A 13,688-nucleotide genomic window follows, 5' to 3' on the forward strand; every position below is an offset into this window, starting at 1 on the left:
TTGATCTGCCTGCACGCCGTTTGCTGCATTTTTCGCCCGCGGTCATTGAGCGCAGTGTGAAAAAACCACCGCAAAATACGCTTTCTCTGCCTCCCATTGATGTCAATGGGTGGTCAGAGACCTAAACGCCCGAAGATAGGGCATGTCGCTTCTTTTTCCCGCGAGACGGTTTTTCCGCTCGTGGGAAAAAAACCGCCTCCGCCTCCCATTGAAATCAATGGGAGACATTTTCGGACGTTTTTTGGCGCGTTTTCCGACGCGGTTTCCGCGTCAAAAAACATGTCAAAAACTCTGTGTGAACTGACCCTTAGAAGTATGTTTAAGCTCCTGATCTATTGGGACTCCCAAAAGACAGTTAGCCAGCCAACCTGGTATAGACTGTGCAAAACTGCTGTTAACCTGTTAGTCACCGCCAATACGCCTTTTCACGGCGGCCACTAACTTGCTTTATTCTGATGCATACGCCTTTCCATGGCGCTGCTTTAGAATAAATTAGCGCCACCAGGAGGAGGGAAAGCTGCCTGCTCTCAGCTACCAGAGGTAGCTGAGGGCTTGGAGCACTGACTGGGGACAGTAGTTTGTGGCCCCCAGACAGGTGATCGCTGGTATTCAACGTTATAATGCAGTATAAAGTTAAAATAAGCTTTTTATCTCCTCTAACCATGAATGTTTGGTGAAAGGAGATAAAAAACTTTAATATTAGGCCCCCTGCAGCCACCGTAATCACCCCCTGGATTACCCATTATCTCAGTGATCTTTTTTTGCTAATTACGCTGTTATAATAGCAGTTATTAGCTGCGGTTTACCGTAACATTTTTTTGTTAAAAAATAAACAAAGTAAAAAAAAAAAAACTTAAAAAAATACAAAAAAAGCTAGTTTAATTAGTGTAGCGAACATGAATCACAGGATTAGAGATGAGCGAACTTATGAAAAGTTCGGTTTGGCTGGTTCGCCGAATTTCATGAAAAAGTTTGATTCGGACCGAACTAGTTCTGACCGAAACACTGTTTAAAAGCCCTAGAAGCCCTGTATAACACTCTTAGGTCACCCATGAGTGTATCCAAGTACTTTTGAGCTGTCTTTAAGGCAAAGTTAGTGTCAAAGTTACGCCAACATGTATGGCTATAGGAAAACGGATGGGACATGGTGATAACTAACTTGTGCATGTTGTATGCTTAATGCATTGTTAAAAAAGGTACAAAAATTAACCATTTTTGGCGGCAGATGCCTGCCAGGGTTCATACATATAAGGTGGTAAAAGAAGAAGCAATGGTTTTTGACAAGCCCTCAAAAAATGTACCCTTTATGGTGGCAGATGCCTGCCAGGGTTCATCCATACATGGATGTAAAAGCAACAAGCAATGACTTTTGAGTGCAAGCCCTCCAAAAATTTACCCTTTTTATTGGCAGATGCCTGCCGGGGTTCATCCATACATGGATGTAAAAGCAACAAGCAATGGCTTTTCACAAGCCCTCCAAAAATTTACCCTTTTTATTGGCAGATCCCTGCCGGGGTTCATCCATACATGGATGTAAAAGCAACAAGCAATGGCTTTTCACAAGCCCTCCAGGCCTGCTTGTAGCAGACTGCAGTGTAGGTGTATTGGTGGTAGTAGAGGTAGCCAACGGACAGCACGGGTGGTGGTAGTAGTAGTAGTAGCAGCACATTAAAACAGACTGGACAGTCACAGGACAAAGCCCTGTGGTGGGGCAGGCCTGCTTGTAGCAGACGGCAGTGCAGGTGTATTGGTGGTAGTAGAGGTAGCCAACGGACAGCAAGGGTGGTGGTGGTAGTAGTAGTAGCAGCACATTACAACAGACTGGACAGTCACAGGACAAAGCCCTGTGGTGGGGCAGGCCTGCTTGTAGCAGACGGCAGTGGAGGTGTATTGGTGGTAGTAGAGGTAGCCAACAGACAGCAAGGGTGGTGGTAGTAGAAGTAGCAGCACATTAAAACAGACTGGACAGTCACAGACAAAGCCCTGTGGTGGGGCTGGCCTCAGGCCTCCTTGTAGCAGACGGCAGTGGAGGTGTATTGGTGGTAGTAGTAGTAGCCAACGGACAGCACGGGCGGTGGTAGTAGTAGCAGTAGTAGTAGTAGTAGTAGCAGCACATTAAAACAGACTGGACAGTCACAGACAAAGCCCTGTGGTGGGGCAGGCCTGCTTGTAGCAGACGGCTCTGGGGGTGGATTGGTGGTAGAAGTAGTAGCAGCACCAACAGCGGCACAGTAAAAAAAGAGTGGACAGGACAGAATCCCGTAGTAGCAGGCGGCAGTAGCAGGCGGCAGCAGCAGCAGCAATGTCGGACCTAATCAGTGGCATCAGGCACAGGGGTTTTAAAATCCTCACCGATCCACGCTTGATTCATTTTCAGAAACGTGAGATTTTCCAAGCTGTTGGCGGACAATCTTGTTCGCTTAGGGGTGACGAAGCCCCCTGCCGCGCTGAATACCCTCTCTGATGCTACACTGGAGGGTGGACAAGACAGTACACCCATGGCAAACTGGGCCAGTTCTTGCCAATGATCCAATCTGCTGACCCAGAAGTCCATGGGGTCTGGGATCAGGATTTCTTACGGAGAAAGGGCACAGTCCAGGTACGAGTGAACCTGGTTGTTTAGGTGCTGGTGATGGTGAACATCCCTTTGGTGACTACGATGTGTGTCAGGTCGGGTTATTGGATGTAAAAATGTTGTCATCATATTTTCCAAACTGAATTGGCTGCTGCTGCTGCCGCCTATTGCAGAGGTAGCTCTGCCAGAGGCGGTGGAACGATGAGACAGTGGGGAGCGGAGAGTGGCCCCCCGGTCAGACATGCTTGCAGCAGGTGTTTGCCGTTTGAAAGCCGTGACAAGCTGGCTGCATAGCTTCTCTCGATAATAAGGCAATTTTGCCTCCCTCTCGGAAGGCGCAAAAAACTCCCCCATTGTGGCTTTATACCGAGGGTCTAAAAGTGTGGCTATCCAGTACTCGCAAACATGACGGAGATCCTAGGTAGTTGGTGGGCACAATACACAATACTAACTAGTTGCCAATTAAAACAAAAAAAACCTGTTTTCCAACTACCATAAGAGATAGATAATTAAATAAAGTAAATTCTTTAATGTGCTATATATAGCAAAAAGACAGACCACATGAAGATTAAAATTGTCACTGCTTGAATGCCGGGTAAACGTATGTAAGATAGCTGCACATGCACTAGTGTGACACACCCATAGACCAACGTGAAGTAACCGCTATCATAGCAGTCAGTGGCTGGAGTGTGTGCTATAGTTTAGCCGGCAGAAGCAGGAATTAAAACATGAGGAGCCCCCCCGACATGTTTCGCTACTGCTGTAGCGTCCTCAAGGGAAATGGGGCTAATGGCGGCGCGCCGGGAAATCCTCACCTCTTGTAAAGTCCACCTATGACGCAATCCAAAGTACGTCAGCGCAAACTACCAATCACCGGGAGTGAGACGATACCGGCCTCCAAAGCAGATCAATTGACCAATAAGAGAGCATTAAGGGAGCCAATCATACAGGGGAAGCTGCGCAAGCGCACACTTACCAGTCGGGGACATAGTCTAAAAAGTATATGGTGATTGAGTATATATGCTGCGTATGCGCTGGTCCAAATAGGGACCGCGCATGCGCAGTAGTGCATAATCAAAACTTAGAAAAAAGTGAGATATAAAAATACATGTAAAGTAGGCAGTTAGCGCCTGTTTATTCATTAGAGAATACGACTTCGTTTCACTAAACCGAGAGGTAGCGGAACGCCGTAGGTAAGTATTATAATAACACCTGCATGATTGCTACACGGTAAAGATATATATGTATGGTCTCAACTTTATTAAAAGATTGATACATTGACCAATAGGAGAAGGTAGTGTGCGCAAGCGTACACACATCATTCAAGGACATAGTCTAAAATGTCCATAGTTAATGGGCAAATGCAGAGCGCATTTAGGAATACGGGTAAGGATCACGCATGCGCAGCTAATCGATATCCAGACTTAGAAAAAGTCAGACGTGAAGGTGAAACTGGTAGCGCCTGCGCATTCATAGGTTTATCGGACTTGGTTCGCCTGGACTGAAAAGTAACCGAACATCAAAATAAATAAAGTGTGGCGCAAGTGATGTAATTCAATTAAGGAGCGTGTGTAGGTCTCCACTCTATTTCACTTCAAAGGTGGATGACGTTGGGCTACAAGAATTTATAAGTCCATTGGGCTGAGTGAGTGCCAGATGGATATCAATTCCATGTATTGGGAGGAGAGAAGGAGGCCGCCATAAAAATGTGGTCCTAGGTTATGTAATAACTTTTTCACAAGAAGGAACCTGTATGAAATTACAAAGAGTATCCATCAATTCATCATTAGGAACAGGTAAAACTATCCAATTATGTATCAGTTAATTACAGTGTGTATGTATATATATATATATATATATATATATATATATATATATATATATATATACGAAGAAGACCACGGTACATATCAGGGATATATGAATACGAGATCAAGAAAAAAATAAATATCAACACCAATCAGAATCAAAGAAAGGCAGTGAAAGTAAACCCCTCATTTAAACCCTGCGGGGTCACAGTGCCGAGCCGATGAATCCACCGTGCCTCTCCCTGTAGGAGTCTCCGATCTAAGTTGCCCGCCCTAGGACCCAGTTTTATCTGGACGACACCCCAGAACTGCAACAGTCGAGTATCACCCCCATGGAATTTATGAAAATGCCTAGATAGGGTAGTATCTTCTTTATTTCTGATGGTACTGAGATGTTTGGAGATTCGTCTCCTCAATTCCTGGACAGTCTTGCCCACATACAGCTTGGGACAAGGGCATTTCGCTATGTATATAACTCCACTAGATTGGCCGTTGATTAATTGTTTTATCTCATATAGTTTGCCATCCACTTGATTGATGAAATTCTTGACTTTTGGCATGAGAGGGCAGAAGGAGCATCTGCCGCATGGATGAGATCCCTTAATTGATCATTTTAACCAACTGGGTGGCGTACTAGATCGTCTGGAGTAATGACTATGTACTAAAAATTCCCGCAGGTTTTTCCCCCTACGGTAGGTGATACTTGGACTTGCTGAAATTGTGTCCTTGAGGTCAGGGTCAGCAGTGAGTATAGACCAGTGTTTCCGTAAAATATTGAGAACAGACTTCAAAAGTACCTATACAACGTATGCCACTAGATGATCTGGGCGCAACAGGTGTAACACCTTTGTCTAGAAGTAAACTAGGTCTATCAGATGCCTTGGCCCTGGCATAGGCCCTATGCAACCATTTTTTGGGGTAACCTCGTGCCAGGAATTTATGATAGAGACCATCGCATTCGATTTGGAAAGATAGGTCGTTAGAACAATTTCTCTTGGCTCTCAGATATTGGCCTATTGGGATTCCTTTTTTGAGAGCGGGTGGATGATAACTATCCCAATGAAGGAAGCTATTGGTAGCTGTTGCTTTACGAAAAATGTCAGTCTGGACACTGCCACCAGGGTCCAAGGAGATCTTGAGGTCGAGAAAGTTGATCTCATGATCATGTATCTCGTACGTGAACCTCATTCCAATGGTATTGTGGTTAAGTATAGACATGAAATCAGTGAAGACATTGACATCTCCATCCCAGAGAATGAGAATATCGTCAATGTAACGCCCCCAAAATAAAATGTGAGAAGTGAAGAAAAGTAGATCATCTGTGAAAACGACAGTGTCTTCCCACCATCCTAAGAATAAGTTTGCGTAAGTGGGTGCACAAACGGTGCCCATGGCTGTGCCCTTTGTTTGATGATAGTATTTTTTGTCAAAGACAAAAAAATTATGTGTGAGCAGGAAACGTAGAAGTAATAGAACAAATTCGTTGTGTAGTTGGTATTGAGTGCCTTTAGTGCTCAGGAAGTATTCTACGGCAATGAGGCCTAAATTGTGCCGGATATTAGTGTACAATGATTCCACGTCTATACTAGCTAACATGGTGGTAGGAGTGACATGGATCTCCTGGATCCTGGTGACAGTGTCCTTGGTGTCTCTTAGATAGGAGGACAGAGAGGAGACAAATGGTGACAGAATCTCGTCTGCATAGAGGCTAATGCCCTGGGTCAAATTATCATTCCCTGATACAATGGGCCTGCCAGGAAGAGGGCGAGTAGCCTTATGAACTTTGGGCAGTGCATAAAATGTTGCCAGAGTGGGGGTTGGATTATATAGCCGTTTAAACTCATCCGGGGTGATGAGTTTATTTTTCTTGGCATCATCAAGAAGAGCGAATAGCTCTGCTAGAAATTCATCGGTGGGATTGCTCTCAAGAATAGTATAAGTAGTATTATCATCAAGTAAGCTATGGACCATGGAAACATAGTCACCACGGTCCATGACCACTATATTACCTCCTTTGTCGGAGGGTTTTAGTACCAATTCCTCGTTTCTGCACAAATCATCCAAAGCTACTCTTTCACTATCACTTAAGTTACCAAAAATCCTTGATCTGTCCCCTCTAAGTTTCTTTAGATCGTTGCACACCATTTTAACAAAAATGTCAATGTGACTGTACTTTGAGAAGGAGGGGGTAAGCTTGGATTTGGGTCTCAAAGATGAAAGAGGGCCAACAACCGAGGTGGCCCCAAATTCATTTTCATAAAGCAGACTTTCAAGGTCCCTAAGTGTATTAGCTTCCTCACGATTCTGACTGGTACAGTCATGCGCACTACTTTTAAAATATTTATGTAGGGCTAGTTTCCTCGCGAATAAATTAATGTCTTTGGTCCATATAAATTCATCGTAGGGAGGAGTGAGGGTATATGACAACCCCTTACGTAGCAATGTTTCTTGGTCAGAGTTCAAATTGCAGGAGGACAGATTAAATATCTGCATCTCCTCGTCCCTAAGCATATTATTGCTAGGTGTTATGGTTTTGTGCCCCATCGTGCATTGACTGGTCCTAAAAAAGGAAAGGTAGTAGGGGGAATCATAGGGGTATTGCCAGTATTGTTCCCTACATTTGGGATTACATTTATGCCAATAGGTTGAGGAGTGGACGGTATACTCAGAATGTTTGACATGGATACAGGAACAGAAGAAAAGGAAGTAGACTGCGAGTTGGAAATAGTAGGTACACATGCCTGGTACGATAAGGAAAATCTATTGTGGTTTGCTTTGGTGCCACAGGTGTTCTTTTGGACAGACTAGGTCTGTTATTTTTTATCTTTCGTTTCGTTCCTAATCTGAGGCTATCATTAACCTGTCTAGATTCATCCGTGCCGGAAGTGTCTGACTCAGAGAAATCAGTGTGTCAAAGTCCCTGCGGTCACGAATATATTTCCGATGCTTGCGTTCTTTAATTTCTCCCTGTAATTTTTCAATGTTGCTCTGCAATTTATTTTCTGCCACACTAAACTCAGAACTTGACTCAAACGCCCTTATGTCGGCTATTTCCTTTTCCAATTGGACACCAATTTTACTATGATTTTGTTTTTCAAAGTCCAAGAGATAGTGAAGCATCCGTAAGGAGCTATCAGTTAAGAGTTCTTCCCAAGCTTTCATAAAGGTGGTGTCATCGCGATGTGAATTCGGTATGATGTTAATACGTAGGCCTCTGTACACTATTTTTTGTTGAATATATGTGTCAAGGCTGGCTATTTCCCAGCATGATCGAACATACTTCTGATTTTTGTAGGTCCCTGAATGCAGTGTGGACATCAAACTGGTGTAACGGAATACTTTCGGTAGAAAAAACATATGCCACCTCAGCAGATAGCGTTTCTAAATTAGGTTTTTTGGATAGAAAACTCATCCAGTACTATCCAGTACTCATCTCTTTGCTTCATGCTAACAATACGACAGTCAGCGCGCAAGTAACGAAGCATACAGCTCGCCATCCTGGCCAGCGTTTCAGAGGGCCCGGTTGGTTCCATCTCCGCCCCATACTGCCATGGTTGTACATCATCAAGGTCGTCGTCAGACTCGTCATCATCATCATCATCACTGTCATGTTGTGCGGCTGCCTCGTCCCCTATCCCTTCCTGTGATTCCATCTCCAAATCCAGCTCCTCTTCAGGTCCTGTTTCCTCATACTCCTCCTCAACATCCATAGCCAGATGTGATCCTTCCTCCATCCTTTGCTGAATCATCGCTGTTAGCGTTTGCTCCAGAATGAATATCGGCGGCATAACATCGTTCATTCCGCTAGCGTCACGGCTCACAAATCGTGTGGCCTCTTCAAAGGGCCTCAAAACGAGACATGCGTCTCTAACCAGCTGCCAATGCCTGAGCTCGAAATAACACTGGCTCCAAACGCTGCCCATCTGCTGCATCAGGAAATCATTCACGGCTTTCCGCTGTTTGTACAGAAGGTCCAACATGTGCAAGGTGGAATTCCAGCGTGTTGGAACGTCGCAAATCAGGCTGTGTTCTGGGAGATTGTTTTGACGCTGCAAGTCCAGGAGGGCGTGCTTAAATGCGTACGAACGTCTAAAGCGAACGCAAACCCTCCTGGACATGGCCAGCACACCCTTCAAACCAACATATGACTTTAAGAAGCGTGTTCTGACCAGATTGATCACATGTGCCATGCAAGGAGCGTGTGTCAGGTGACCTAGACGCAGTGCAGCCACAACGTTCTTCCCGTAATCTGAGACAACATTGCCCAGTGTGAGTTTCAGAGGAGACAGTCGGCGTGCAATTTCCTCCTTGATGCACAGCAGCAGCTCCTGCCCTGTGTGGCTTTTCTCGCCCAGGCTCAGCAGGTGTAAGACAGCGTTGTGGCGCTTCACCTTGCACCTATGAAAAGAGGAGGGAGGAGGAGTGGAAGATACGCTGTGTCCTGTCGGGGACGGGAAGACCTCCATTGAGGAGGGCAAGGAGGAGGAGGAGTAGGAGGAGGAGGATGGTAGGCGCCTGGTGTCCGGAGTTGAACCAGAAAGATACAAGCGTGGAGGTGGTAATGCCTGGCATTGCTGCGGTGGTGCATCGGACTGCAAAATATTGACCCAGTGGGCCGTGAAAGACATGTACTGTCCCTGCCCATAGTTGCTGCTCCACGTGTCGACGGTGGCATGTACCCTGCTGCACACGGATAATTGCAAGGACTGGCCCACCTTTTCCTCCACGTGCTTGTGCAAGGCAGGGACAGCTGTTTTGGAGAAGTATTGGCAGCTAGGTGTTCGCCACCTAGGCTTAGCGCACGCCATCAATTGCTTGAAGCCGGCGGAGTCGACCAGGTGGTACGGCAGCGACTGCACCACCAACAACTTAGCCAGGTGTGAATTAAGCCGCACGACAAGTGGATGACTGGGTATATATTGTTGCTTATTGGACAACTATTCCGTAATGGATAACTGACGGGACGTAGGAGGAGCACTAGATGACAGTGATGATGATAACGAGATGGTGGATAAGGCCTGGCTACTACTTAGATGACAGGGACTCGGAGCAGCAGCAGCAGCGGCAGAGGGGTCTTCATTAGATGTACATGATGGTGGGGCATGTTGATTGTCCCACATGGCCTTGTGATGCCGCTCCATGTGTTTACGTAGAGCGGTAGTTCCTACATTGCTGCCCTGCCCACGCCTTAATTTCTGCTTGCAGATACGGCTCTGTGCCATGTTTTCGTCCGGGAAGGTACAGAAAAATTGCCACACGGCAGAGTACCGAAAAGAGGTAGTACCACGTCCACCACCACCCGAGCTTGCCCCTTGTCTGGCAGGCTTTTTTCAGGAGCCTACACCAGTAGCAGCAGTGTCGCCGTCACCGGCTCCTGAGCTGACCCTACCGCTGCAACGTTTTGCAGATTTACTTCTGCCCCTACCTCGGCTTGGCTGTTTATCACTGCCAGTGCCGCCACTACTACCCTCCTCCTCTGATGCCGTCATCACCTCTTCACCTGGTTCCCACGTCCTGTCTAAAACAACATCATCATAGCCCTCCTCATCATCCCCGCAACTTCTGTCACTGTGTTGTGAATGTGATGTGACATCATGGCGGGCTCCATGCCCCCTCTCATTACTGCGTCTGCCACCACGGCTACCACCAACACCCCCACTACCACAGCTATGCGTCTCGGACACCGCTTCCACCTCCACCGCCGCAACACACTCCGTTGGCTGACTCGCGGAAAACAAATCATCATCACTATGTTGTTCAGTATCTTCCTTCGCACCCGAGGAGATGTCTCTTAGGACTCTCAGGAAAGATAGCTTCCCACTAGGAAGGGGGAGTGAAGACATAGATGATGGAATGGAAACGCTAGAAATACTCATATTACTACTGTCACTGTGCCAAGGAACTGTAGAGGATCTGGAATCCAACGAAACCTGCCTTGAAGCCAGATCGTCGGTCTTCCTGCTGAGATGACCGCGAGCCAGCCAACCAGTCCACAATGGCCGTATTGTCTAAAATAACCCGCCCACCGGAGGAGATGGACAAGTCTGGCTTGCTGATACTGCTACTACTACCAGCAGGCACATGGCTGCTGCTACTAGTAGAACTGGGCACATGTCTTGTGCCAAAAATGCTGGTACTGGGTCTGGCACCACCAGATCCAACATTTGGACTGGAAGAGGACATGGCATGGGTGTTTTTTCCTCTACCCCGTCCTTTCACAACTTTTTTTTTACCAGACATTTCACTGCTGGAGTGCAGCAAGTTGAATCAAAACCCCTTCCCCTACTAGAGGAATGAGGCCCTTATGAAATATTATTTGGACTGGCTGAAAATGAGTGACTGTGAATAGGTGGCAGTCAATATATGCTGTGACTTGTATAATAGCACCAAAGGCACCGGCTGTACTTAATTAGCACGTTGAATTAAACCCTTAGACAGAAATGAGGCCCTTTTAAATTGTTATTCGGACTGGCGGAAAATCAGTGACTCATAAGGTGCCAGTCAGTCTGGATTGCTGGGCGTTGTAGTACTACAAAGGCTGCCTGTATTGCAAGTAGGATGTTAACCCATGCAACGGGAATGAGCCCCTTATAAAAGCTTATTCACACACTGGCTTGGCAAATGGCAATGAATGAGAATTTCTATCAGCCACTGTGCACTCAGGGAATGCTGGGCGTTGTAGTACTACAGCTGCCTGCCTGGATTGCAAGTTGGATGTTAACCCATGCAACGGGGATGAGCCCCTTATAAAAGCTTATTCACACACTGGCTTGGCAAATGGAGAATTTGTATTGCAATTTGGATGTTGAGAGTAGAGTAGACTCCCACTGTAGTGGATGAGCCCCTTCGATTGCTGGATTCCTGGCTTTTAGATTCCTAAAGCTTTCCCTTACTGCACAGAGATGCTATCCCTACAGCTCCTGTCTCTAAAATGGCCGCTGAGCTCCGTGCATAGACTATTATTGCAGGCTTGTGCCCGCCCCTATGCTGCCTCCCGATTGGCTGGGAGAGCCGTTTGCAAGGCATTATGGGGTAGCCTGATGTCAGGTGATATTTTGAAATCCTCCATTTTAGATCTAACATGTGGCAGGCGCCAAAATGTTGCCGGGTTCGGTCAAAACGTGTTCGGCCGAACCCGGTGAAGTTCGGATTCGCTGCGAACCGAACTTTTCACGATGTTCAGACCGAAACCGGGTCCGGTTGTCCCGGTTCGCTCATCTCTACACAGGATGTTCACTGCAGAGCAGGCATACACCTTGCTGTGCTCCAGCAGTTAAGGCAGCGATACGGTCACTGCGTCAGAAGCAGAACTTCGTTCAGAAAGCGACACAAGTTCTGCTTCTGCCACTGGACCCCCCAGCCCTATGGTGGTGGACGCAGCTGTCCTCCTTGAACTGTTAGGCGCAGGGCCTAGTGATGCAGTCTCTCATGCATGGGATCTTGCAGATTCTTTCTCCCCCAAATTTCGCATCTATAGCCAACCCAGGCATCAACACTGATGTCTCAAATTTTACCCCCTATGACTTTTTTAAATTGTTCATAGGAGATGAGGTTCTGGAACTAATTGTCCAGCAGACAAATTTATATACCAAAACAAAAAAGTTAATAGAAAATTTCTATATACCCCAGAACTGTGCCATTGAAAAATACAACTCCTCCAGTAAAAAAAACAAGTCCTCATACAGCTCTGTCCACGTGAAAATAAAAAAAGTTCTAGCTCTTTGAATGTGACAATGGAAAAACGAAAAAAATTGCTTTGATCATTCGGGCCCAGAATGCACGCAGGGGGAAGGGGTTAAGGTCCAAACAACCTTGGTCATTAAGGGGTTAATTGCATGTTGACCAGATTTTACAGCAGAGACTTTTTACAACGTATGACCGCGTTCCCACTTTTTTTCTCTCTCCTGTTAATATGATTGTTTCTGCTTGTAACAATACTGGGAAGTTGTCGTTTTCCAGTTCCACATTTATCTTGTTTCTAGGACTAAAATGTAATGTCTTTCTTTTACATGCAGCAAATTTAGTTGCGATGAAAGTAAACAACACCATCACAACGCAAATACAGGGCATGCATAACTTTTTGGATTATTTTTATTTTTTTCCCTAGATCTGGCGAGGAGCATTTATTCTAGCTGATTATATTCTCTGGCAGCAGGATCTCTTCAGAGGGTGCACAGCGTTAGAGCTCGGGGCAGGCACCGGCTTCACAAGTATCATCATGGCAACAGTTGCTAAGACGGTCTACTGCACAGGTACAGCAAATCATAGATTATATCCTCATTCATGTCACACGCCAAATGTATGGTTTGCCCTGCCCAGAGCCCAGGTTTATAGCAGTAATCTGTGCTTCTAATTCAAATTGAAGGACATTTTTGTATAAATCAACTTGTGTTTTACAAATATAAGATACATGTACTAGAAATTATTACTTTAAGTATGTCATTAGATTACTTCCTTTTTAAAGCCACCAATGCTGTTCACTATTCAACGCATGGATTGAATGTTTATTTTAATAATATAGAAATATTTGTATTTTTTTGGTACACTTACAACACTCGTAGAGATTGAAGAAGGTTACATTACATCCAGACACCAATATCAAATCTGATTTATTAAAGCCTAACACCCCTGAATCTCCAAGTTCTGTGTGATCTCTCAGTTTCTAATTTCCCAGGCAACTGAGCTGGGTGATTTGGTGGAACGCTGAGTTCAAATTTGACTAATGCAGGATCTGCACGTTCTTCTAGGCATTTTCTCCAGTTTCCACCGACATTCCAAACACATTTAGCTTAATTGGCTTCCTATTAAAGGGGCCCTAAACTGTGTATGTGAGAGAGAGGGAAATCTAGATTATGAGCCCCTTTGTTAACAGGTGTAGGTAGGAGTGAATTTTCTGTACAGTGCTGTGGAATATTTTGGTGTTTATCCTATTGAGGACAGATCATTTAAAGTTTATTTGGCAGGGGTCAAACACTGGAGAGATAGTGGGTGTATTTAACTCTGAAGAACCACTGTGTTAGTCAAGGAAAGCTCATACAGGACCCCTCAACGGAAACCTAACGATGTGAATAGGCCCTTATTTCCTCTGTGTATCTTCTCCAGGGATGGAAACAAGTCGTTAGAATGTTGGACTATAAAATATATAAGCTTGCCGTTTTTATGAGCTCTCTCATAATACTAGCCAAATAATAGTAGATGATTCATTAAACTAAGCCGAAAATAACTGGCCAGTTATAGCAAAAAACAATGAATGTGCATTACTTCTGCCCTGCTGTACACTCGCAAAGCGGTGTTTTTCATTTCCT

General features: G+C 45.5%; 1 protein-coding gene across 1 annotated transcript in view; it reads left to right on the top strand.

The window, feature by feature from the left end:
* METTL22 (methyltransferase 22, Kin17 lysine) overlaps positions 1 to 13,688 on the top strand; it is a 228,847-nt gene that overhangs the window by 70,661 nt on the left and 144,498 nt on the right. The window contains exon 5 of the mRNA XM_075831314.1: positions 12,491 to 12,635. Coding sequence (XP_075687429.1) covers positions 12,491 to 12,635 — 145 coding nt within the window. The remainder of the gene's footprint in view (positions 1 to 12,490; positions 12,636 to 13,688) is intronic.

The sequence above is a fragment of the Rhinoderma darwinii genome, chromosome 6 (genome assembly GCF_050947455.1).
Source record: "Rhinoderma darwinii isolate aRhiDar2 chromosome 6, aRhiDar2.hap1, whole genome shotgun sequence".
Classification (NCBI taxonomy): Eukaryota; Metazoa; Chordata; class Amphibia; order Anura; family Rhinodermatidae; genus Rhinoderma; species Rhinoderma darwinii.